Below are 27455 nucleotides of genomic sequence, written 5' to 3' on the forward strand. Positions count from 1 at the left end.
CCCCCCTCATATTCTGTACTCCATTATTATGCCCCCTCCTATATAATATACCTCCTCCTTCACCCCCCAATATTTTGTACCCCATGTCATGCCCCCCACCATTGTCCCCTCAATGTTGTGTCCTGACATCCTGCTCCTCCATCTTGCCCCCCCTTACACACTCTATGGTATTGTCCTCCATGGAGGGGAGGGGTCAGGTTTCCGGTTTCTATAGCAGCCAGACAGACCGCCCCTCCCCCTCATCACACTCCAGCGCTGTGCGTGTATGGGGGAGGGGCCTGCGGATTCCTCCGGCAGGTGGCGCTGGTCGGCCCCGCACACGTCTCCCCTCACCCGCCATGGTCGATGGGGGGCAGCCTGGAGCTCGTGCGGAAGACGATCGGCATTTCCGGTGCTCAGCGGGGCGGCCATTTTTTTTCCCCTGCCTGTAGAGCGGCGGAGGCAGAGCCCGGGGGAGAGCGGTGAGGGCGGGTCACCGGCAGAGAGCGGAGATAACCGAACAAGGTAGAGGAGGACCGGGGGAGGGGAGCGGCGGAGGAGGAGGAGGGCGGCCGGGTGAGGTACTCCTCCTTCTCCGCCGGGCCCCGCCCACCGCCTGTCCGCTCTGTGGACGAGTCCGGGGCGGCGGGGAGACCGGGGAGGAGGGGGCGGGGACCGGACACCCCATACACATCAATGGACCGGATCTCATATCACCCCCATATACCGGAGAGGAGACATCCCCCTATACACATACATTGTAACCATCATTCCATCATAGAATGTATACATTGTATCCTTCTCCTCTATAGAGGGGATCCATCATATAATGTATACAGTGTATCCTCTTCTATAGAGGTCTATAGGGGGGATCCATCATATAATTATACATTGTATCCTTCCCCTCTATAGGGGGGATCCATCATATAATGTATACAGTGTATCCTCTTCTATAGAGGTCTATAGGGGGGATCCACCATAGAATGTATACATTGTATCCTTCTCCTCTATAGGGGGGATCCATCATATAATCTATACATTGTATCCTTCTCCTCTATAGGGGGTCCATCATATAATGTATACAGTGTATCCTCTATAGAGACAGGATTATATTCTATCATATAATGTATACATTGTATCCTTCTCTATAGGGGGTCCATCATAGAATGTATACATTGTATCCTCCTCTATAGTGGTCTATGGGAGATCCACCATAGAATGTATACATTGTATCCTCCTCCTGTAGAGGTCTATAGGGGGTCCATCATATAATGTATACATTGTATCCTTCTCCTCTATAGGGGGTCCATCATTGAATGTATACAATGTATCCTCCTCTATAGAGGTCTTTGGGGGGGATCTATCATATAATTTATACATTGTATCCTTCTCCTCTATAGAGGTCTATGGGGGATCCACCATAGAATGTATACATTGTATCCTCCTCCTATGGGGAGATCTATAGAGACGGGAATATTCCATTATAGAATGTTTACCTTGTATCCTCCTCTATAGAGACAGGAGATCATTCCATCATATGTATACATTGTATCCTTCTCCTCTATAGAGACAGGAGAATGTTCCATCATATAATGTATAGTGTATCCTCCTATAGAGGTCTATGGGGGGGATCCATCATATAATGTATACATTGTATCCTCCTCTATGGGGAGATCTATAAGGACAGGGGAATATTCCATTATAGAATGTTTACATTTTATCCTCCTCTATAGAGACAGGAGATCATTCCATCATATGTATACATTGTATCCTTCTCCTCTATAGAGATCTATGGGGGATCCATCATATAATGTATACATTGTATCCTCCTCTATGGGGAGATCCTATCTATAGAAGTCTATGGGATCCATACAGACAGGAGATTACATTCATTAACATTTCTATTAGAGCTCTAGAGATCTATAGAAATGTTATTATATAGGGGACATATATACAGTCATTGTATCCTTTTTATAGGGATATAGAGTTCTTCTATGGCTTACTATATATATTGTGTCTTCTCTATAGGGATGTGGACATTATAGATATATATGGGCTCTATACAGACCGAAAACAAAACAAAAAATTTGAGAAATATTATGTGTGTATGTGTATATATATATATATATATATATATATATATATATATATATATATATATATATATATATACACAATCATAAACATGTATATTAAAGATCTATAGAAATATATAGGGGAGAGTCTCTAATATATATTCATCTCTACAGGGATGTGGATGTTATACACATGTATGGGCTCTATAGAGACAGGCGATTATAGATCTATAAACCTTTTTATATTTACACATCTATAGAAATATATATAGTGAGCACTTTCTTAGATATCTCTCTCTATAAAGTAGGGCTGCAACTAAAGATTATTTTCATAATCAATTAGTTGGCCATTTATTGTTTCGATTAATTGGTTAATAACCTTAAAAAGTGTGGTGTATAATTTAGTTAACACCCCTTTCACACCAGGGCGTTTTGCAGGCGCTATAGCGTTAGAAATAGCGCCTGCATGCGCCCTAAAGAAGCTGCACCATTGTGTGTAGTGTGAAAGCCCCGAGGGGTTTTCACACTACAGCGGTGCGCTGGCAGGACGTCAGGAAAAAGTCCTGCCAGCAGCTTCTTTGGAGCGGTGTGTTTACTGCTCCTCCACCGCTGCTCCCCATTGAAATCAATGGGGCAGCGCTGTAATACCGCCGGCAAAACGCCGCCATTGCGGTGTGTTGCCAGCGGTTTTAACCCTTGGCTGCTAGCAGGGGGTAAAAGCACCCCGCTAGTGGCCGAAATGCGCCGCAAATCTGGCGGTGTGATGTGAAAGGGGTCTTATATGTAAAGTTTAAAAAAAAAGACCCATTATTCTTAAATATCTCTCTATGCAGTGGTAAATATAAATAACCAGTTGTATGGTTAGGGAGCAAAATATCGAATCCACTCTGAGAATAACAGAAGAGATATACTGTATATATTAGAGGAGATATATACTGCATATACTATTAGAGGAGAGATATACTGTTAACGTGTCAATCTGGTAAATATCATCAGACTCATTAACTTTAACCCCATTTTGTTACTGGCCAATTCATTTCATAATCGATTAGTTGTTTCAGCCCTAATATAATATATTTAGAATCTATCTCTATACACATTAATTGTATCATTGTGTAAAGGGCTATAGATGAACTTATAGATGTGAGATAAAGTACTTCTATGACATTATATATATATATATATATATATATATATATATATATATTGTATGTATGTTGTGTCTTCTCTACAGGGATATATATATATATATTAGAATTATAGATCTATAAACATTTATATTGGAAATTTATAGAAATGTTGTTATATAGGGGAGAATTAATGTATACACATTCATTGTGTCCTTTGTGGGGAGATTTTACATACACCTATATAAGTCTGTAGGATCCATAGAGGCAGAATATTACACTTTCATAAACAGGCTTTATAATATATTATACACACACATTCTATCCTTCTGATACTATAGACATTATAGAGAATCTGTAGACTTTATTCTAGTTAGAAACATGTTGTATTTTTCAGTATAAGGAGATTATAGATATACTTGAATATATTGGGTTCTCCATAGCTATAGGATTATAGATCTATAGAAATATTATAGAGGGGAGTGTAGTCTCTCTCTCTCTCTCATATATATATATATATATATATATATATACATATATATATATATATAATATATATTTGGGGTGCAACGGATCGGCACACACCGCATTTCTCGGCCTAAGGAAAGGCCGCAACTTCGGCCGAGTTAGGGAACGGCGGCCATCTTGGTGCACCCGTCGGCATTTACAATGTGATCGCTACGTCAAATGACTCCTCTCTCCCCTCTCTGTACAGTGAAGGGGAGAAATCGGATGGCAGCAGCGTTGTGGGCTGCATCTGTAGGGCCCACAGCGCTGCTCTGTGACAAGTGCAGTCACAGCCATCCCTCCATACCCTGCCAACCACTCTGCATTACCATGTCAATACTCTGCCATGCCCAGCAATACTCGGTAATACCCAGCCATACCCATCCATGCTCAGCCAATATTACATTGGGGGAGATGACGTGGATATTACAGTGGGGACTATTTTCACAGGTTTTTGCAAATTCGATTATTATTTGCTGATTCGAAAAATGATCCGATCCGTGACTCTGATCTGAGAAACGATCCGATCCGTGAGTTTTTTGATCCGTTGCACCCCTAAAATATATATATATATATATATATATATATATATATATATATATATATATATTATACCCTGTTTCCCCAAAAATAGTGTGATTGTCGGTGATGGCTGCAATATAAGCCCTACCCCACAAATAACCTTGTAGGTCTTATTTTCAGGGAAACAAGTTAGGGCTTATATTGCAGCCATCGACAATCACGCTAGGTCTTATTTTCGGGGAAACAGGGAGTAAATATATATATATATCAGATGTGTGTGTGTTCAATATATACACAATTATAGAACTTTATGGACATATAAAGTTTTATTGATTTGAACTAGATGGACTTGTGTCCTCTTCTTCTTTTTTTTTTTTCTTTTTTTTTTTTCAACAAGATTATCCATGTAATTAGATATATTTACACAATTCTAGAAGTATATGGACATTCTCTATCCATCCACACAGAATTATAGAAGTTTATGGAATAAAAAAAAAAAAATATATATGTATATATGTATATATGTATGTATATATATATATATATATATATATATATATATATATATATATATATATATATATATATATATATATATATATATATATATATATATATATATATATATATATATATATATATGTTCTATAGACATAAAGGGGACTGTAAACTTTAACCTAGTATATAGGCAGTATACAGACAGGGTTATGTTGTGCGCTCTGAATAGGTGTATAGAGAAATTTTTGGGAGCAGTGTGTGTGTGTGTGTGTGTATATATATATATATATATATATATATTATAATATGAGTGTGTATATTTTCTTAGAGCCTGTTCACACTGAGACAGCACGACTTGCAGCGCGACTGCCTCAGGCGACCGGGATCCGACTTCAGCGGCGGCTTGTGAAATGACTTCTGTATAGAAGTCAATGCAAGTCGCCCCAAAAGTCGTACAGGAACCTTTTTCTAAGTTGAAGCGACTTGAGTCGCTCCGATTAGAACGTTTCCATTGCATAGAGCGGGACGCGACTTTTCAGGCGGCTAAGTCGCCTGACGGGTCGCCCCTGTGTGAACCGACCCTTTGGGCTGAAACAGCTAATCAGCAGAAGTGATAATAAATAGTTGTCACTATTTTCATAATGGATTAGTCGGCCTGCATACAGAATCTAGTATGTGTACATATACTGAATACAGTGCAGCACACACAGAGCTCAGTACATTATACATGTAGGTCAGTAAGTACCTCCGATCTCATGAATGTGTTGGGAGCAATGCCTCATGGGACATGTAGTCAAGGGCATGAGAAGGAATTGATTTAAAGGTAACAAACTTTCTGTGATCAGATAATATGAGAAATGACAATTATATTTAAAGGGCAATGGCATGAGAAGGAATTGATTTAGGCCTCATGCACACGAGACGCAGTTAAACGCGTGTTCAGATGCAGTTGGACACTTTTTTCAACTGCCCCTGAACTCATTCAATGTTATCCTATGTGTCCATGCACACAGTCTTGTTTTTTGCCGTTTTTATGCAGTTGCGTTTAACTTCGTTTTTCCAGAAGCAAAAAATTGGGTTCAGACGCAAAAAATTTCCAAGTTTCAGACGCTAAACGCGGCACCTGCGTTTAGCTGCGTTTGCGTTTATATGCGTTTTTAAAGGAACCCAATTTTTTGGACCTGAAAACTCAGAAATATGATCTGAGAATGAATTTTGTGACCCGACTTTGGGGGCCCATATCTTGGGACCACTTAATGCCAGGAACCCCAAACACTGTGACTCTAGCACAACATATCCAAATTTGGGGTTCCTATCACCAAGTGACCCCGAGATAGGGGGGCCCCAAAGTCGGGTCGCAAAATGTCATGCACTTTTCTGCATCAGAGAATGACATTTTGCGACCCGACTGTGGGGGTCCATATCTTGGGGCCAATTATTGCCAGGAACCCCAAATTCGGTATACAGACATTGTGGATCTAGCACTACAACATATCCAAATTCGGGTCGCAAAATGTCATGCACTTTTCTGCATCAGAGATGCATGGCCTCAAAGTCAACTGTGACCATCTGCGGCAATGTAATTTGGTCATTAGGGTTGGGTGTTATGGTAAGTGGTTAGGGTTGTTTAGGGTTGTTTAGGGTTGTTTAGGGTTGTTTAGGGTTGTTTAGGGTTGTTTAGGGTGGTTTAGGGTTGTTTAGGGTTGGTGTAAGGGATAGGGTTGGTTAGGGTTGGTGTAAGGGATAGGGTTGGTTAGGGTTGGTGTAAGGGATAGGGTTGGTGTAAGGGATAGGGTTGTTTAGGGTTGGTGTAAGGGATAGGGTTGGTTAGGGTTGGTGTAAGGGATAGGGTTGGTTAGGGTTGGTGTAAGGGATAGGGTTGGTGTAAGGGATAGGGTTGGTTAGGGTTGGTGTAAGGAATAGGGTTGGTTAGGGTTGGTGTAAGGGATAGGGTTGGTTAGGGTTGGTGTAAGGGATAGGGTTAGGGTTAAGATGAATGGTTAGGGTTAGGATTCTGGATATTTTAATAAGGCATTAAAAAATATTATACTACCATATACAGCAGCAAAGAATTAAAATATATTAATCAGTACATATTTCACGATAAAAATATATTAAAAAAATAAATTTAAAACAATTATAAAAAATCTAATTAACATAGATTTGCTTTTAAATAAAACAATTTGAAACTAGAAAAAATGAATAAAAACATATATTAAGATTAAAAAATAAATAATTAACTATTTACTATTGTTTTATATTAGAAATAATGAAAACATGTTAAAAATTGCCACAAGAAAATTTTAGATATTTAAAAAAAAATTGGATAATTTGCTATAAATAGACATTATTTTTTTTTTTAAATAAAGGACAGAGAAAAAAATTCATCTGTACATCTATAGATAAATATATTTTATAACTATATACACATACCTGATCGTTACCAACAGACGTTCCTCTGGTGACACACTGTTTCTCATATTGGTGTCCCATGAATGTCAGACCAGGTCGTACTTTTTCTAAGAGCAGATCAAATGTGACAATGGACATCCGGCTAAAATGAAAAAACTTGTCGGGGTAGGTACGCAGGGTAGGTACGCAGGGTAAGTACGCAGCTGCACATACATGTTTGTGAAATATCCAACGGACATTCGCTGTCCCATCAACGGATGGGTCCAATATCGATGAGCTCTGACTCTGGACCTCTCGCGAAATTTGCGATGACGTTGCCGTCTCATCAAGAGCAACATCAGGAGCATTTCCTGACAAATATTCAATATGGGATCCATTTCAAAAGATATACCACAGAAAGAGAGGCAAATGCAAGTGTACAACTGCTCTCTATGCTGCTGCTGCTCACTCTGATCAAAATAGCAGAAATTGTTAAAAAAAAGAAGCTTTGAGAGCTTGGGGAGGGTCTAGATGATGTTATCTTTATAAACGCAAACGCGGCATGCAAACACGGCAAAACGCGCGTTTCAGCTTTTTTTGAGCAGAGTTTTCACCTGCGTCTCGTGTGCATGAGGCCTTAAAGGTAACAAACTTTCTGTGACCAGATAATATGAGAAATGACAATTATATTTAATTATAAATTCAATTATAGCTCTCAAAGTTTACTAGTATTGTGCGTTCTATTTAAAATGTTTATATCCATGAAAAAAAAAGTCTCAGCCTTTAGTACTACATTAATATAAAAGATTTATATCTACCCTTCATGTAGCTTCGTGTCTGACTCCCATTTAACCACTTCGGTACCGCGCTATTGCCAAATGACGGCATTAGCGCGGACCTACATTTCCGGGACTACGTCTATTGACATCGTCCCGGTTACGAGCGGCCTGCGCGCCCCCTGATCGGCGAGCCCATGAGACTCGCCTGATCACCGATCCGTGCAAGGGGTCGATCCCGACCCCTTATCACGTGATCAGCTGTCAGCCAATGACAGCTGATCATGTGATAAAACGGAGCCGGTAATCGGCTATTATTCCTCCTCGCGCTGATAGCGCGAGGAGAAAAAAAAAAAAGCCGATCACCGGCGGCCGTGATCGGGACATCAGTCCCGATCACGCCCATCAATACAAGGGACCACCTGCCACCTGCCAGTGCCCACCTGCCTCCCGCAGTGCCATCCTGAAGTAAAATAAAAAGCAAAAGTCAGTGCCCCCGTCAGTGCCCATAGTGCCCACAGTGCCACCCAATCTGCCGCCCATCAGTGCCCAGCAGTGCCGCCCATCAGTGCCCAGCAGTGCCACCTATCAGAGCCACCTATCAGTGCCCATCAGTCCCATCTATCTGTGGTACCTATCAGTGCCCACCCGTGCCATCTTATCTGTGCCCATCTTTGCCCATCAGTGCCGCCTTATCTGTGCCCATCGGTGCTGCCTTATCTGTGCCTATTAGTGCCGCCTTAACTATGCCCATCAGTGCCCACCAGTGCAGCCCATCAGTGCCCACCAGTGCCCACCAGTGCAGCCCATCAGTGCCCATCAGTGCCCACCAATGCAGCCTATCAGTGCCGCCTAATCAGCGCACTTCAATGAAGGAGAAAAATGACCCGTTTGCAAAATTTTATAACAAACTATTAAAACATGATTTTTTTTTTTTTTGCATCTTTTTTTGTTTGTTTAGCAAAAAATAAAACTCTGAGCTGTAACTAAATACCACCAAAAGAAAGCTCTATTTGTGGAAAAAAAAATGATAGAAATTTCATTTGGGTACAGTGTTGTATGACCGCGTAATTGTCACTCAAAGTGCATCAGCGCTGAAAGCTGAAAATTGGTCTGGGACTGAGGGGGGTTTAAGTGCCCAGTAAGCAAGTGGTTAAAATACACCATATATCCTCCTGGGTGTATTTATTATTACACACACACACACACACACACCTATAACAGCTTCAACTCTTCTTGTTATTCCATCCACAAGGTTTAGGAGTGTGTCTATGGGAATGTTTGACCATTCTTCCAGAAGCACATTTGTAATGTCAGGCACTGATGTTGGGCGAGAAGGCCTGGCTCACAGTCTCCACTCTAATTCATCCCAAAGGTGTTCTTTTGGGGTCAGGACTCTGTGCAGGCCAGTCAAGTTCCTCCACCCCAAACTCGCTCATCCATATCTTTATGGACCTTGCTTTGTGCACTGGTCCTAATCATTTGGAGGGGGGATTATGGTGGGGGGGGGGGGGGTTTCAGGGGTTGGGCTTGGCCCGTTAGTTCCAGTGAAGGGAACTCGTAAGGCGTCAGCATACCAAGACATTTTGGACAATTTCATGCTCCCAACTTTGTGGGAACAGTTTGGGGACGGCCCCTTCCTGTTCCAACATGACTGCGCACCAGTGCACAAAGCAAGGTCCATAAAGACACGTATTAGCAAGTTTGGGGCGGAGGAACTTGATTGGAATTTTCCTGCAGTGCACATTCAGTTGAAAAGTAAAAAACACTGGGGTAGATTTACTAAAGACAAACAGACTGTCTACTCTCCACGGGAATTTTCCCCAGAGCTTAATCAATGTGGTGACTTCCATCATCCAATCATGCGCAAGCAAAAATGCTGTTTTTTTTTATTTTATTTTTTTATTTCCCTTGAACGCGATTGGGTATTCTGTGCATAGAGAAACTTTATCACATTGACTAAGCTCTAGGATAAATTCTCCTGCAGATTGCAGCTTCGCTTTCAGTTTGAGCAGTGTATTTGCCTTTAGTAAATCAACCCCAACAATCCACAATGTAGCATATGGGAAAACACAGCGCAGTGTACATCACCAGTGCAGAACAACGCATGTGTTGTGGTGTGAGAAAGCTCTTGGAGGTGACTGTAAACGGAAGTCCATAATATAGGTTGGTAGACTTTATATACTGGAGTTTATCATTATGAGTTCTTTATTGGAGAAGAGGTTCTTATATATGCTATTATATAGCTAAATGGACAGTAGGTGGCTGCGGATCTTCTAGGCCCTTCCCCAGTCTTTTTAACGTGGAGAAAACCCTAAAATAACTTTCAGGTCTTGGGGGAACCTGACTAAAATTACTAAATCTGCAGCTCAGGGTGCATTAGTTTGGTTGTCCTTAGGTCAGTTGTCAATGGCAATAATGCTCCTTACATTGGTCAGTAGGAAGAGTGTTCCTTACATTGGGGGTCAGTGGGAAGAATGTCCCTTACGTTGGGGGTCAGTGGGAAGAATGTCCCTTACATTGGGGGTCAGTGGGAAGAATGTCCCTTACATTGGTGATCAGTGAGAAGAATGTCCCTTACATTGGTGATCAGTGGGAAGAATGTTCCTTACATTGGTGATCAGTGGGAAGAATGTTCCTTACATTGGTGATCAGTGGGAAGAATGTTCCTTACATTGGTGATCAGTGGGAAGAATGTTCCTTACATTGGTGATCAGTGGGAAGAATGCTCCTTACATTGGTGATCAGTGAGAAGAATGTTCCTTACATTGGTGATCAGTGGGAAGAATGTCCCTTACATTGGTGATCAGTGGGAAGAATGATCCTTACATTGGTGATCAGTGAGAAGAATGTTCCTTACATTGGTGATCAGTGGGAAGAATGTTCCTTACATTGGTGATCAGTGGGAAGAATGTTCCTTACATTGGTGATCAGTGGGAAGAATGTTCCTTACATTGACCCATTGGTGATCAGGGAACATAGTGGGGATGCATGTCATGAGTATAATGTTCCTTACCATTGGTGATCAGTGGGAAGAATGTTCCTTACATTGGCAGTGAGAAGAATGTTCCTTACTTTGGTGATCAGTGGGAAGAATGTTCCTTACATTGGGGGATCAGTAGGAAGAATGTTCCTTACATTGGGGGATCAGTGGAAGAATGTCCTTACATTGGGGGATCAGTGGGAAGAATGTCCCTTACATTGGGGGATCAGTGGGAAGAATGTCCCTTACATTGGGGGATCAGTGGGAAGAATGTCCCTTACACTGGGGGATCAGTGGGAAGAATGTCCCTTACATTGGGGGATCAGTGGGAAGAATGTCCCTTACACTGGGGGATCAGTGGGAAGAATGTCCCTTGCACTGGGGGATCAGTGGGAAGAATGTTCCCTACACTGGGGGATCAGTGGGAAGAATGTTCCCTACACTGGGGGATCAGTGGGAAGAATGTTCCCTACACTGGGGGATCAGTGGGAAGAATGTTCCCTACACTGGGGGATCAGTGGGAAGAATGTCCCCTTGCATTGGGGGATCAGTGGGAAGAATGTCCCCTTGCATTGGGGGATCAGTGGGAAGAATGTCCCCTTGCATTGGGGGATCAGTGGGAAGAATGTCCCCTTGCATTGGGGGATCAGTGGGAAGAATGTCCCCTTGCATTGGGGGGCACTGTAAAGATCTAGAGGTGCCTGCTTCCTATATACCAGGGATCTGCAATTAGTGGACCTCCAGATGTTGCAAAACTACAACTCCCATCATGCCTCTGTCTCTGGGGGTCATGCTTGTGGCTCTAAGTGTCTTGCTATGCCTCATGGGATTTGTAGTTCTGCAACAGCTGGAGGTTCGCTATTTGCAGATCCCTGCTATATACTATAACATAGGTATACGGATACTCTATTTGTATATAACCATGAGCACCTTCTTTTACTTCCCCGCACATCATAATTGTCCAAATGCTCTGCAAATATAACATTTTAAAAGTATAGAATGAGATGGGTCATCAAGTGTTATTCACTAAGGATAGCCTATATATCTGTAAGTTCTGCCATCTCCACACTGGAAAGTGTCACCACCTCCTCCTGCCATTTGCTAGGCTGATGCATAAGCTGTGTTTGGACCAGCTGCTACACAGTTGTGGGTCTTTGGAGACAACCGGGACTCTGTTTGGCCACTGAACATAAAAAGAACAAGGGCTTGATTATTCTTCCAACTGCATGTATTAGGTTGCGTTGATAAGCAGTAGGACTCAATGATTTTGCTGTCTTTAAATTGACACTCCTAAAATGTAGAAAATGTGAGTTTATAGCAGCACTAAAGAACAGGTTGTCCATGGCTTGGCGGCTCAGGAATCTGGCTTCGTGGTTAAGGAGGCCTTTCTTCTTGTTTTTATGGAAGATCCTTGCCATGGATGTCAACCTGGAGTCCAGTGCAAGGGACATAGATGTTGGCAGACTCTTGTCTCCTGATCAAAATTCCGGAACTTGTACACATGGTCGGAGAATCCGTCGGAATGTGTCCTATCGGACCGTGTCGTCGGATAATCCGACTGTGTGTGGTTTGCATCCGACTGATTCCGTCGGACCCAATTTTCCAACATGTTGGAAATATTTCCCAACCAACTGGGCCGGTCGGACATACTCCAATCATGTGTAGAGAATTTTGATCGGACCAAGTGCCACGCATGCTCAGATCAAATTCCTACATCAAAGCTATTGGCTACTAGCCTGAATGTAGTCCCATCGTAACGAAATTACGTCATCACGTTCTGAAAGATCGAATTCTTCGCCAACTTTGTCCGACCGTGTGTATGCAACAGTTTCGGACAAGATCCGACGGGCAAAATCCAACGGATTTGGTTGTGGAAATCTCCGACCGTGTGTACAGGGGCTAAGAGTGATTTGGTTGACCCTGTAGCACTGAACCACCTGGCTGGAGGGTCTTCCGGATTCGGGCAGGCACGTCTTTAGCAGTGTCTCATACTTCAATCATAAGGAACCAGACGTCTCGCTGTAGCAAGGAAAGTAGAGTGAGTTCCTTCTTGCACTTTATCTGCCAGCCTTGTCTGCTGTTTATATACCACATTTGGCAGGCAGGAGGAGGTATTCCAGGACCAGAGTCGCAGGTAGGAGACACTGGATGTGGATCTCCTAGCGTCTAGGTTCAACAGCAAACTGTAAAGGTTGGAGGCCATTGTAGTGAACCTCATGGCTCAGACGGCTGTGGTACTCTGCAACCTGGTAATATTCCTAGAAAACACGTTGTGGTCTCTTCCACATTGTCTGGATCTTCTGTCTCGAGGACCAATTTACCATCCTACTTCACGGTTACTGGCTTTAATGGTATGGCTGCTCATAGGGACATGGGCACCTTTTTTGAATCCAGAAATTCCCAAGATGCTAAAAGCTAGAATCAGCAAAAGGGAAATAGGCGAGTGCCACAAAAATTGCCTAAAAATATATTAACTTTTATTAGTAGCTGGTGAAAAAAAAACAGCCAATGCGTTTTAGCTATCAGGCCTTAGTCATGGCTGAAATATGTTGGCTTTTTGTGGCTATTTTTCACCAAAAACAATGTAAAAATGATGCTTGTAGAAGCAAATAGCCATTGGTCTTTTTTCACATTAACCAATGCAAACTGAGGATGCTAAACTTTGGTCTTGGCATCAAGACTTCAATGACCTTTAGTCATAAGACGATTAGGTACATTTAATATTTTCTAATTCTACAGTTGCAGTTCTTCTCACACTTATTTTACTTAGTTTAGGCTGCATTCACATGGGGTGGACCCCCGCCTACTCAGCGGGGAATCTGTCACTGATCCCCACTGAGCTGGCGGTTGGCTTGTCTTTGCCCACGGATGCAGCACACTGTCCAATATTGGCGGTCAGATGTAAATGGACCACCTGTTTTGTTTTACAGCCGATGGCCATGTGATTCGGTGGAGGGTCTGATCGGGTCCGCTTAAAAAAAACTGACAAGTGGACCCAATTGGTCTGCCTGTGTGAAAGGGGCCTAAAGCCCCATACACACTATCAGATTATCTGCTGAGTTTTTTCCTTCAGATTTACCAAAACCATATAATATGAGGACAAACCTTAGGAGTTCCAATGTGTATACAATCAGGCAGACCCTTCTACTACATGGTTTTGGTAAATCGGAAGGAAAAACTCAGCAGATAATCTGATAGTGTGTATGGGGCTTAAGCCTTATGTTTCTGTGGAGTTTGACATTCCTTCTGCAAAACCTTTTTAAATGTCTACTTTGCTTTATGCTCTCTGTCTTAAAGATGAACTAAGTCTTAATTTTTTTTTTCTTTTGTGCATTTCATTTCAGTACAAAGTTAAGCCGACAGACACTGCCACCTAATGCCATGAATGACCACATGGAGAAGAAGGCCGTACACTCCTGGTCACGTTTCTCCTCTGCTGGGAAAAGTGCCCTTGAGGAAGCTTTAAGGGTCTTCAACCCAATGTCCAAAGACCTGACTGACACAGAGACACAGCTGGTGACATTTCTGCAAGGACTCCGGGAAGAAGGCTACCAGCCTACCATTCTGAGCAGCAAAGATGTATACGGATACAACTCAACCACTGCAAATACACCACCCCCAAAAACAAAAGGCCCAACTAAAACCACTTCTGCGGTCTCATCTTCTAAAACACAGACCAAAAACCAAAATGGCAGGGTGTCCAACTCTACCGTGGATATTTCTGTCAAAGCTACTAAAATTTCATCCAAGCCCTCTGCCAAAAAGTCTGCAAATTTACTGTTGAGCTCCCTGAAAAAGGCAGACTTAAAAAAATCCAAAGTTTCCACCGTCGATTTTCCCTCCAACATGTATCCCGGAGTTTATCCTGCCATGAGACTGTCCGTTGTGTTGGAAGCGATCGTTCCAATTAAATCAGCGGCTTCCTCCATCGAAGCCAGCCTTAGGCCACGACCCGCATCAAAAGCCAGCTCTAAGGGAAAAAACAACCAAGCCTACCAGTGTTTATTAAAACAGACATCTCCTCCCAATGGGACAGTTTTAAATGGAGCCAATGGAAGGATCCTAAAGGAGAATAATGCTTGCAATACCTTGGGGGTCTTGAATGGGAGAATCTTGGTCAGCTCTCCTTCCCGTTGCAACGGTATGACCCACACCAAACAGAACACTAAGCTGCAGGTGGATGTCATCTTTAAAGATGAAAAGTGCCAACAGGCCGGCAAGGACAAGAAACGGAAACAGGCCGAGGCTTTCCAGGAACCGTTGCCTAACAAAAAAATTAAAATTTTCATTCCGTTGGCCAAAAAGCCGACACTTGATAAAGACAAATACAATTTGCTGAAGTCTAAAGTTATTAAAGTAGACAAAGCATCCTCTGATGAAGATGTACGGAGGAAAGCACAGCAGATACTAAAGGTCAACTTATCTCCCGTACTCCGAATCCAGCCTCTTTTACTCAACATCCAATAAAGTGTGTGTTTCTTTGCTTCTTTTCTTTTGTGTTTTATTTTTTATTTTTATTTTAATAGACTACAGTTTTTTCCTTGTACGCCACACTTTGGAGCTTCGCAAATTTTTTTGTAAACTCTGAGAACGAAAGCTGCTGGCTGCCCAAATTTCTGAATCTTACCCCCCCCTCTGAATCTTCTGTGGCTTTTTTGTCACTTTATTTCTACAGTATACATGTGTGGTGCAAATGAACACACAGCCATGTCTTAGGAATGACTGGGGATGAACATAATGGAAAGCAGGGCGTGGAAGTCTTGGTTTTGCGATCATGGCGCGTTTTTTGATACATGAAAATATGTACATGTTGTGCAATAGTTTTAAGGACTTTTTTTTTTCCTAAGGTATATGCACTGTGATTTTATTGTTTTTTTGCTTCTCTGTACAAGTTGTTACTTTGCTATTTTATTTAATTGACTAAGGACTGTTGTATGAACATGTTTTACAATGTACCAGTGTAGGCCTAACAACGACTTGGTGACTTTGTTAAAGTTAAATTCCAAATAATAGGTGTGGAGCCCAGATTAGTCCGAATAGAAATTCGGGGCAAGATGAAGAAGATCTTTGACTTGCAAGGCTTAGTCTGGTACTGCTGTATTTGACAATTAAAACGATTCTTCCTGTTATTTGGGTAAATGTTGAAAAGAGGCGCCCTTTTCTTCTACTAAAATAGAAACCCTCTTTCTCCAGCAGGCCTTTACCTCCGTTTTTGTAGAGTCTAATCGGCTAGTCATCAAGGACCCCATGGCCCCCTGATCCTGAAGTTGTTGCTTGTCAGCTGAAATGCACGTGCATCCACTTCACAGTAGGATTGGTTGATGTGGTACTATCCTTGTAATGATGCTGGTGGCTGCCAAGTGACAACCCAATGGCCTAGTAATCCTCAAGAACCTTGCGGCCCAGTGATCCTCACGTTGCTTCCAAGTCAGCTGGAATGCTGATGCATCCGCTACATTGGACTGGTTGATCTGGTACCACTACCATATTGAAACTGGTGGCAACCCAATAGCTCAAGAATGTCATGACCCAGTGATCCTCAAGTTGTTGATTCCGAGTCAGCTGGAATGCACATGCATCCGCTCTGTAGTAGGATTGGTTGATGGTTTACTATCCCCGTAATGGCACTGGTGGCTGCCAAATGGCAATCCAGTAGCCCAGTGACCCTCAAGTTATTGCTTCCAAGTCTGCTGGTATGCACATGAGTCCACTCCACAGTAGGATCGGTTGATGTTGTACTATCCCCATAATGGCACTGGTGGCTGCCAAGGGGAAACCCAATGGCCCAGTGATCCTCAAGTTGTTGCTTCCAAGTCAGCTGGAATACACATGTATGCACTCCGCAGTAGGAGTGGTTGATGTGCTACCATCCCCAGTATTGGCATGGGTGTCTCCCAATGGTCCAGTGATCCTCAAGTTGTTGATTCCAAGTCAGCTGGTATGCACATGCATCCACTTTGCAGTAGAATTGGTTGATGTGGTACTATCCCCGTAATAGCACTGGTGGCTGCCATGTGGCAACCCAATGGCCCAAGGTTGATGTGGTACTATCCCCGTAATAGCACTGGTGGCTGCCATGTGATGACCCAGTGATCCTCAAGGACCCCATGGCCCAGTGATCCTCAAGGACCCCATGGCCCAGTGATCCTCAAGGACCCCATGGCCCAGTGATCCTCAAGGACCCCATGGCCCAGTGATCCTCAAGGACCCCATGGCCCAGTGATCCTCAAGGACCCCATGGCCCAGTGATCCTCAAGGACCCCATGGCCCAGTGATCCTCAAGGACCCCATGGCCCAGTGATCCTCAAGGACCCCATGGCCCAGTGATCCTCAAGGACCCCATGGCCCAGTGATCCTCAAGGACCCCATGGCCCAGTGATCCTCAAGGACCCCATGGCCCAGTGATCCTCAAGGACCCCATGGCCCAGTGATCCTCTAGGACCCCATGGCCCAGTGATCCTCTAGGACCCCATGGCCCAGTGATCCTCTAGGACCCCATGGCCCAGTGATCCTCTAGGACCCCATGGCCCAGTGATCCTCTAGGACCCCATGGCCCAGTGATCCTCTAGGACCCCATGGCCCAGTGATCCTCTAGGACCCCATGGCCCAGTGATCCTCTAGGACCCCATGGCCCAGTGATCCTCTAGGACCCCATGGCCCAGTGATCCTCTAGGACCCCATGGCCCAGCGATCCTCTAGGACCCCATGGCCCAGCGATCCTCTAGGACCCCATGGCCCAGCGATCCTCTAGGACCCCATGGCCCAGCGATCCTCTAGGACCCCATGGCCCAGCGATCCTCTAGGACCCCATGGCCCAGCGATCCTCTAGGACCCCATGGCCCAGCGATCCTCTAGGACCCCATGGCCCAGCGATCCTCTAGGACCCCATGGCCCAGCGATCCTCTAGGACCCCATGGCCCAGCGATCCTCTAGGACCCCATGGCCCAGCGATCCTCTAGGACCCCATGGCCCAGCGATCCTCTAGGACCCCATGGCCCAGCGATCCTCTAGGACCCCATGGCCCAGCGATCCTCTAGGACCCCATGGCCCAGCGATCCTCTAGGACCCCATGGCCCAGCGATCCTCTAGGACCCCATGGCCCAGCGATCCTCTAGGACCCCATGGCCCAGCGATCCTCTAGGACCCCATGGCCCAGCGATCCTCTAGGACCCCATGGCCCAGCGATCCTCTAGGACCCCATGGCCCAGCGATCCTCAAGGACCCCATGGCCCAGTGATCCTCAAGTTGTTGCTTCCAAGTCAGCTGAAATGCACATGTATCCATTTCGCAGTAGGATTGGTTGATGTGGTACCATCCCTGTAATGGCACTGGTGGCTGCCAAGTGGCAACCAGTCTAGCTGAGCTGCAGCAGGGTCCAGTGATGAAAGGTAGTCTTGAAACTAGGTGTGAGGTACCGAGGTTCTTAATGATTAACCTACCATTGCAGCAACTTATAGATGAGAATTGAATGGGATGATCCATTGGATGGGGTGTTGAAGGATTCTCTGTATGTAGAGGCAGTGGATGCCCCTTTTCAAAAATTCTAGTTAAACAAATTCTTTAAACCAATAATAGATTATTGCTATGGACCTCTTTGAGCAGAAGTGAGTTCACCACCTGGACCAGGCGCAGACTATAAAACCATGGGCTCTCACAGCTATAGCTTCTCCATGGGGTGACAGTACCTTAGTTCATCAAGTCAGATATTGGGGTGCTGCAATAGCAGTTTTACCTAAGGGATGAAGTTGGTCTACAGGGTTCGGTCAGTGTTTATGGTCCTTTAAGCTTCAGCACTGCTTAAATTTTATTAGATGCCTGCTAACTGCTTGTTTAAAATGACTGCACTCTCATTGAGAGGTATGTAAAAAGTGTAAGTTCACCTTCAGGAAGATTTTCCAAAAGAATCAAATGTTCTGTATCCAATGAATAGTACATGCCAGAGAACCTCCTGTTGTAAATGGTGAAGGTCCCCACGTTACAGATGCAGCTTGTTGGACGGCCTCTTCAGAGAAAACGTCTAACCACCTTTTCCTATCTATTCTGCCGTTTGCAGGACAGGCTGATTATCATAATGCAGCCACTCCAGGGCGACCCAACTGCGCACATGCGTGGTCTTTGTCTCTAGCTGAGCTCCGCTAAAGGAGGAGACTACTGGAACAAGCCAGAGTGTCTGCTACTAATCTGGAGCTGGAAGAGGATTCACTGCACATGTGCAGCTGCTAGGGGGCGCTTTATTGTGAGTTTTCAGCCAGTCCTGCAAACGGGACAGAGGGGAATGAGGACCCCAACACCTGCATCTGTAATAGGAAGTGCGTCACCATTTACCAACAGAAGGTGCTCTGGTATGTACTATACATTGGATACAGAATTGCACAGGGGATTTTTGGAAAATTGGCTGTAAACCTCATATGAAATCTGAACAAAGCATATCCCTCTATAGTGTGTACTTGTCTCAATCCAGAGCACTAAGTGCCATTTCTCTCTGTTGCTTCTTTCCTCTGCTGTCAGCATGAATCCCTTCTAACAAAGGTGACAGTGGAAGGAGTCCCAGCACACAGCATGTGATTGACAACTTCAGCTCTGGAATGTACTATTTAGATACAGAATTGCATTTGAAAAATCTTCTTGAAGGTGAACTTCCACTTCCCCATGCTTCCCCATCCCAAGCAACACGCCCCCCTAGAACTCAAATTTAAAGGCTTCAACAAAGCGGCTTGGAGAACTTTTGCAAAACCCTGCCATACACACTGTTCTTATTATTAAAGCCGAATCCCTTGTGAACAAGACCTTGGAAGAATATGGATGGTGTCAGCTCCCCTGCCCTTTGCACATGCTTATTGCCCCCTGTGATGCCCAATTGAACTTGGTGGTTTGTGGTTATCGTGGAGAAAGCAGGTGGGTGACAGGGAGCAGCTGGGGCAGCGTGGAGGGCAATTGTTTTTGGGTTCCTCTCTTGGCATGCATGCAGAAGAAAGGTTGATGCGTGGAGGAAGAAACTGTCCTGCACGGCTCTCTGTTGCCCGTGTCTCACTTCCTTACTTGGCAGCTTAGGGGTATGAAAATGGCCATTGCCGACTCGTTTTTGAAAGGTGCTCAGTCTAGGACCAATCGTTAGTGGGTTGCTGATTTGGATTGGGCATGTTTTGTTCGTTTTGGTATAGTGGATATGTACGTGATTGTTCCATGAGATTGGTATATAAAGTAGTGAATCAGAAAGGAGGCTGAGCGCCATTGAATGTTCCCCTTGAAGTGACCCTGTCAGTTTCCTGCAAGAGAAGAGGTGGTGCTCTCACATCCCTGGTGGCCTGTTGTCCTTTTTTCCACCATTCCATCACTACAGTGCTGGAAATGTCCCCCCCCCCCCCCACCGAGCGCTGTGGTTCCATCCATTCATCTCGTGTTCCTACCGAGTCCTGTAGTGAGAGAGGGTTTGGAGGATGGACCCACAGATCATGACGGGACAGAACCATCAGACACCTGGAAGTGTCAACATCTGAAGAGTCCGCCAGACTGTGTGTGTTTTTTATGTGCTATACCATTAAAGAGGAAGTCAACCCTGATGGGTTGACTTCCTCTTTGATTCCCTGCAAAGGTAAAGCATAATGGGCTAGTATGCATTGCATAGTAGTCCATTATGTGTCGCTTACCTGACACAGGAGCCAGCGATGTCACCGCTGTCCTCTGTAGTCCGGAGCCTCCATCTTCTCGGTGGGTCTCCGTGAGTCTCGCTGCTCTGCCGCTGTCATTCGTCGAAGCTGTGATGACGTCACTCCCGCGCATGCGCACGGGAGCCGCCACTCGCGGCATATCGCCATTGACAGCGGCGCGCGCAGCTGTCTACGGCGCATGCGCTGTAGACAACAGTGCCTGTACTTTGGCAAATATCTCCTAAACCGTGTAGGTTTAGGAGATATTTCATGGACCTACAGGTAAGCCTTAATCTAGGCTTACCTGTAGGTCAAAGTGGTTTGTAAGGGTTTACAACCACTTTAAGCCACGAACAGGACGAAACATGTCAGAAGTTGTCTACAGGTGGGGAACAAGAGCTGAAGATTATATATATATATATATATATATATATATATATATATATATATATATAATCTCTATCTCTCATTTATGAACTGCTCCTATTGAAATGCATTGATTTTTCAATGTCTATGCGCTGGCATGTGTTGATCATTGGTGTGAATGGACGGTAGCGGTATGGAGTGGTGGGTGTGAGCATTTATGCAGCCTAAGTCTGACTTTTGGTGTATTTTGCTAGTTTTTTTTTTTTTAATGGGATGCATGTAGCGGTGTAAAGCCACATACAGCCGCAAGCGACCATTCACTTGTACGCATCACAGCAGTGTGTCCTGCAAAATTAACATTTATACAGCCCAAGGCGCCTGTGTACATGAGACCTTATTTATCATTTTTTGTTTTAAAGAGAACGGTTATTGCGTTTTTATTACAGTGTTTACTTGGGAGTAGATTTTGATGCCCGTTGCTTTATTTCTGAATAATGGCATCTCCTATGGCTGTATATAGCTGGGAGTGTATACTGCAACCCTCCTGAACACCTGCTGAGATTTCTGGACAAATTGCATTGAGCCCTGGTTCACATTGCGGAGAGTTCGGAATGCGATTTTTACATGTCAAATCGCATGGCAATTCGGCGGCAATTGCCGGCAATGGCACAGTCCGAATCCCTGCGACTCCGCACCGATTTCCCTTTTACATAGTTTCTGTACTACTTTTGGTGACTTCGGGGTGCGAAGATGTCTCCTGAAATGGCCCCCCGAAGTCATGAGTGAAAGGAGGGAAGAAGAGGGATCAGTAAAGGACAGTCACTGTGCAGCATTACTTCATGAAAAACAGCCCATGCAAATGTATTTTATTTATTTTTTATTGTTTTTAACTAAAATTTCCATTAAATACTTTTTAAATTTAAATTTTTTCAAATTTAAATATCGTAGTCTGGTTTTTATCCTCCTCCTTTTTATATTTTTTTTTTTGGCTTTTATTTTTACCTGATGATCCCGCCAGTAAGTCCCTGGTTTTTCAACAGAACAAGCTCTCCTGTAGATGTAGCAGTTACAGGGATAAGGCAAACCATTTAACTGACGGGTGCTTACTGTGATTGGCTTTTATTTATTCATGTAAAACCTTCATCCCCAAAGGGATCAAGACTGTTTGCTGTAACTGCTTATAAAGTGTGAGCTGGAGTTTGGCTTCAGTCTGCTAGTTCATCTAACGCCCCCCCTTCACCCACACTGACAATGCTGCTGTCCAAAGGTGCCTGCCTGTGCTCCTTCATCCAGAGTGGGGAGGCGCGCTAATACAGGAGGGGTGTTACTGACCAGATCACCAGGTGAAAATAGAAGGGGGAAGCCTAAAAAGAGGAAACAAATGCAGCCGTCGCATCTGATTCCATATAATTTACTTTTTTTTTGGTTCTGGGTTTAATACTGCTTTTAAATAATAGAGGTGTGCTTATTCTTGCTTGAATCTTGGAGTACTTTGTGTATTTCCTCAAGATTTAGGCTCGGTCCACCTATATGCGAATTGGATGCGCACTGCACCGCATATTTGTCAACGGCTTCAATGGAAATCAACGTTATTTGACGTCATGCAAATTGGTTGCATGACCTGAAATGACATTATTTCACGTTATGCAACCGATTTGCATGATATGAAAAAAAACGTTGATTTCCATTGAAGCTGTTCACAAATATGCAGTGCGACTTTAAAAAGGAGTCCTGTGCGTTTTTTCTGAGCACTGCGTTTCAGGTGTGAATTCCAGGCTCTGTTGATTTCTATGGGATCGCTTCTGAATCGCCCCTGTGTTCAGGGTTTCGGCACAGATTACTCTCCTACTACGGGAAGTGACACCCTTTATGGGCTATGTATTGGCCAGTCCTGAAATCGCAGCTGTGACAAAAATCTGGCCCCGAGCCATGCAAATTCGCATCAAAAATGCACCTGAACAAATGTTTTTTTTTTTTATTATTATTATTTATTTATTTGCATTGAAATTGGACATACAATTCTCACCGAACATGCGTGAACCCAACCTTAACGTTCAGCTTTAAAGCAGAACTAAACCCAATGGTTTAACGGTTTAAAAAAAAAAACACGTGCCGGAAATGTAACTGTCACATTAGATGAGCTCTCGACCAAACTGTCAAACCAGCCAATGGATGGTGTCATAAATGATCACATGTGGAGCGCCATTGGCAGTTGAAGATCAAACGGAGGCCAAGATGGCAGCTTCCTTGGCTGAAAACGATCGGAGGGTTTACTTCCTCTTTTTTAAAATGGAACTAAACCCATCGATTTAACCGCTACATTCCCAGCACATGTTTTTTTTTTTTGTTTTTTTTAACGGTTAATGGGTTTAGTTCCATTTTAAAGGGGAAGTGAACCCTCCTATGGGTTCCAGCCAAGGAAGCTGCCATCTTGGCCTCTGTTTGATCTTCAACTACTACGAATGTTGCACATGTGATCAGTTATGATACCAGCCATTGGATGGTTTGATAGTTTGGTTGAGAGCACAACTAACGTGACACATTTGCGGCAATTTTTTTTTTTTTTTTTTAAGTGTCATGTTGGTTGTGCTCCCAACCAAAACTATCCAATGGCTGGTGTCATAACTGATCACATGTACAGCATTTGTGGTAGTTGAAGATCAATCAGAGGCCAAGATGGCAGCTTCCTTGGCCGAAACTGATTAGAATGGTTTACTTCCACCTATCGATTTAACAAAACGGTTACATTCCCCGGCGTGTTCTGGAAATGTAACTGTCTCGTTGGATGCGCTCTCAACCAAACTTCAACCAGCCAATGGCTGGTGTCATAACTGATCACATGTGGAGCGTCATGACAGTTAAAGAACGGAGACCAAGATGGTAGTTGAAGATCAATCAGAGGCCAAAATGGCAGCTTCCTTGGCTGAAACTAATTAGAAGGGTTTACTTCCACCTTTTTTAAAATGGAACTAAACCTATCGATTTAACAAAACTGTTACAATCCCCGGCGTGTTCTGGAAATGTAAATGTCTCATTGGATGCAATCTCTACCAAACTGTTCAACCAGCCAATGGCTGGTGTCATAACTGATCACATGTGGAGCATCATGACAGTTAAAGAACGGAGACCAAGATGGCAGCTTCCTTGGCTGAAAACCATAGTTTCTCTTTAAAATGGAACTAAACCCGTTGGTTTTAACAGTTTAAAAAAGAAAAAAACACGTGCTGGGAATGTAAGTGTCCACATTGGTCGTGCTCTCAATCAAGCTGTCAAACCATCCAATGGCTGGTGTCATAACTGATCACATGTGCGGCATCATGGCAGCTGAAGATCAAACGGAGGCCAAGATGGCGGCCTCCATGGTTGAAGCCAATAGGAGGGTTTAGTTTCCGCTTTAAGGTGCCCTTAGATAAATCATCACAATCAATTATTGAATGGGTCTGGATCAGCATGACCGGCCTGTGCGGGGGTGCATTGCTTTTTACTGTATCGGGGTGTCATTCACGATGGCACTTCATCATGGTTTGTGGGGTACGTAGTAAAACATAAATTCACTGTATCTTAGAAGTGCAAATGGGGCCCTAAATGTGTTTTGTTAAATGCAGCTAATATAAGCACCTGATTCTGTATTGTATGTCCCTGTCCTGTAGACCTCAGAATGGGAGCGTTTGTTGCTGATTTGTCGACAGAAAGGAAAGAGAGTTGGTCTTATTAGTCTGCTGCTGCTCCTTCGGTGTCCAATCACTGGTCACTGTTTATACTTGTTGGAGAACAATTCGGTCACCGCCCTGCTGTTGAAACCTTTGGCTTAGGAAAATTTGATGATGGAATCCTTGTGTTTTCAAGACTTTCAGCCGTTCACAAAAGGGTGAAGAGTCTTCTTTGTGTCTCTTTTTTTAGTACTCAAAACACCAGGACGTTATTTAATTCTTTAAAAGTGTACCTTCCGTTGTGCTACGAAAAAAAAAAATCTATATTTTTCTATAATTTTCTGAGAGTGTTGTAAAGTGTACCTGTCCTCTCCGTCCAGTGGAGACAGCCATTTTGTGACGGGAATCCCAAAGCGGCCAATCGGAATTCAGAAACCATAGGTATTTTTTTTTTTTTTGGGGGGGGGGGGGGGGGGGGTTGTTTTCAAAGAGCAAAATGGCTTCCTCTTCTGCAACTAGGCAGCAGGTGCGGGTTCAATTTTGTGATTACCATCAATGGAGGCAAATTTCTTTTTTTTTTATATTTGCTGTCGTTTTTGTATTGCCGATGTTAAAAAAAAAAAAGGACATTGGAGGTGACAAGTTAATTTATCTTTTCTATTTAACATCTTCAAAAGCTGCCATGTCTGTTTTAATAAAGATCTGTGGTCTTGAATACATCTGCTTCTTGTGTTGTCATTTAATTCTTTTTGATATCTTCTCGATTTGTGTTGGTGTTGCATGATATGGGTTAACCACTTGCTGACCAGGCTTTCTCTGGCACTTTTTGTTTAAATCAATATTTTTTTTGCTAGAAAATTACTTGGAACCCCCAAATATTATATATTTTTATTTTTTATTTATTTTTGTTTTAATTTTTTTTTAGCAGAGACTCTAGGGCAGGGATATGCAATTAGCGGACCTCCAGCTGTTGCAAAACTACAAGTCCCATCATGCCTCTGGGTGTCATGCTTGTGGCTGTCAGAGTCCTGCTATGCCTCATGGGACTTGTAGTTCGGCAACAGCTGGAGGTCCGCTAATTGCATATGCCTGCTCTAGGGAATAAAATGGCAATCATTGCCATTTTTAATGTCACACTGCATTTGCGCAGCGGTTTTTTGAAACAATAAAAAAAAATGTAATGGATTAAAAAAAAAAAACAGCAAATACCCAATTTTAGTTTTTTGTTAAAATATGAAAGATGTTATGCCAAGTAAATAGAAACCTAACATGTCATGCTTTAATCACTTACAGACCGGAAGATTTTCCCCCTTAATGACCAGGCCATTTTTTGCGATACAGCACTTCGTCGTTTTAACTGATAATTGTGCGGTCGTGCGACGTTGTACCCAAATAAAATTGACGTCCTTTTCACACAAATCGTTTCTTTTGGTGGTATTTGATCACCTCCTGCGGTTTTTATTTCTCTTTCGTTCATTGACGGACACAGCTCCATTAATCTTGACCGTAGGGTTATTACGGCACCTTCAGGAGAGGTAGCGTAATAACCCTAAGGTGGCGTAATAACCCTGCGGTCAAGATTAATGGAGCTGTATCCGTCAATGAACTTCAGAGAAAAGGATTTTACGGTGAGTACAAAAATCCTATTTTCTCTTTCGTTCATTGATGGACACAGCTCCATTAATCTTGACCGTAGGGTTATTACGGCACCTTCAGGAGAGGTAGCGTAATAACCCTAAGGTGGCGTAATAACCCTGCGGTCAAGATTAATGGAGCTGTATCCGTCAATGAACTTCAGAGAAAAGGATTTTACGGTGAGTACAAAAATCCTATTTTCTCTTTTGTTCATTGATGGACACAGCTCCATTAATCTTGACCATAGGGTTATTACGGCACCTTAGTCCTCTCCTGAAGGTGCCGTAATAACCCTCCGGTCAAGGTTAATGGAGCTGTGTCCGTCAATGAACTTCAGAGAAAAGGATTTTACAGTGAGTACAAAAATCCTATTTTCTCTTTCGTTCATTGATGGACACAGCTCCATTAATCTTGACCGTAGGGTTATTACGGCACCTTCAGGAGAGGACTAAGGTGGCGTAATAACCCTGCGGTCAAGATTAATGGAGCTGTGTCCGTCAATGAACTTCAGAGAAAAGGATTTTACAGTGAGTACAAAAATCCTATTTTCTCTTTTTGTTCATTGACGGACACAGCTCCATTAATCTTGACCGTAGGGTTATTACGGCACCTTCAGGAGAGGAGAGGACTAAGGTGGCTTAATAATCCTGTGGTCAAGATTGATGGAGCTGTGTCCGTCAATGAACAAAAGAGAAAAGGATTTTACGGTGAGTACAAAAATCTTTTTTTTTTTTTTTTTTCCCCGCATGACCGCACAAGCGCCAGTTGAAGTAGCACAGTGCTGAATAGAACAAACATGCTTTGTTTATGAAGGGGGTAAAACCTTGAACTCAAGTGGTTAAAGCTGCTCATTTTATGGGGGGGGGGGGGCATGCGACGGCAGCCTGTAACCAGGGAGGGGGTTTGCAAAAAAAAAAAAAAAGCAGTTGCACATGAGGTGATCGTTAATTTTTAGGTTTCTTTTGTTTTTTAGGTGATGAAAGCCAAACAAAATTGTTCTTTTTCTGGGGGGGCGTCAAGATGTTTTGAGGTCAGCCTGCAGTTCTAATCCCTATAACGTGGTTCAGTTTGCCCCTAGTTCATATCTGGCACAGCTCCATTAACCTCCCTGGCGGTATGATTTTTAGGCGGTGAAAGCGGTACAATTTATTTTGCATGGAAATTTGGCATTTTATATTGTAGGCCTGTAATTCTTAGAAATAATTCACTTAAATCCATCCAAACAAGAGTCTTAATAGACATCCCGGGTATGATAAAATTTGAAATATGAAATTATAATATATATTATAATAAAAGAAA

General features: G+C 43.4%; 1 protein-coding gene across 8 annotated transcripts in view; it reads left to right on the forward strand.

Annotated features, from left to right (window-relative positions):
* The window catches only part of CCDC71 (coiled-coil domain containing 71), a 92403-nt gene extending 67163 nt beyond the window's left edge, over positions 1-25240 (forward strand). For 3 of the 8 annotated variants that reach the window (XM_077451641.1, XM_077451643.1, XM_077451640.1), the window contains exon 2: positions 14203-25240. In XM_077451641.1, coding sequence (XP_077307767.1) covers positions 14203-15325 — 1123 coding nt within the window. In that variant the 3' untranslated portion in view covers positions 15326-25240. Of the gene's footprint in view, positions 1-250; positions 505-5051; positions 5532-14202 lie in introns of those variants that run through there. The other 5 variants (XR_013262282.1, XR_013262283.1, XM_077451637.1 and 2 more) reach the window with 5 other exon arrangements.
* The last annotated feature ends 2215 nt before the right edge of the window (positions 25241-27455 follow it).

This window comes from Lithobates pipiens, unplaced genomic scaffold (genome assembly GCF_037356315.1).
Source record: "Lithobates pipiens isolate NorthernLeopardFrog02 unplaced genomic scaffold, aLitPip1_a1.2 Scaffold_23, whole genome shotgun sequence".
Taxonomy (NCBI): domain Eukaryota; kingdom Metazoa; phylum Chordata; class Amphibia; order Anura; family Ranidae; genus Lithobates; species Lithobates pipiens.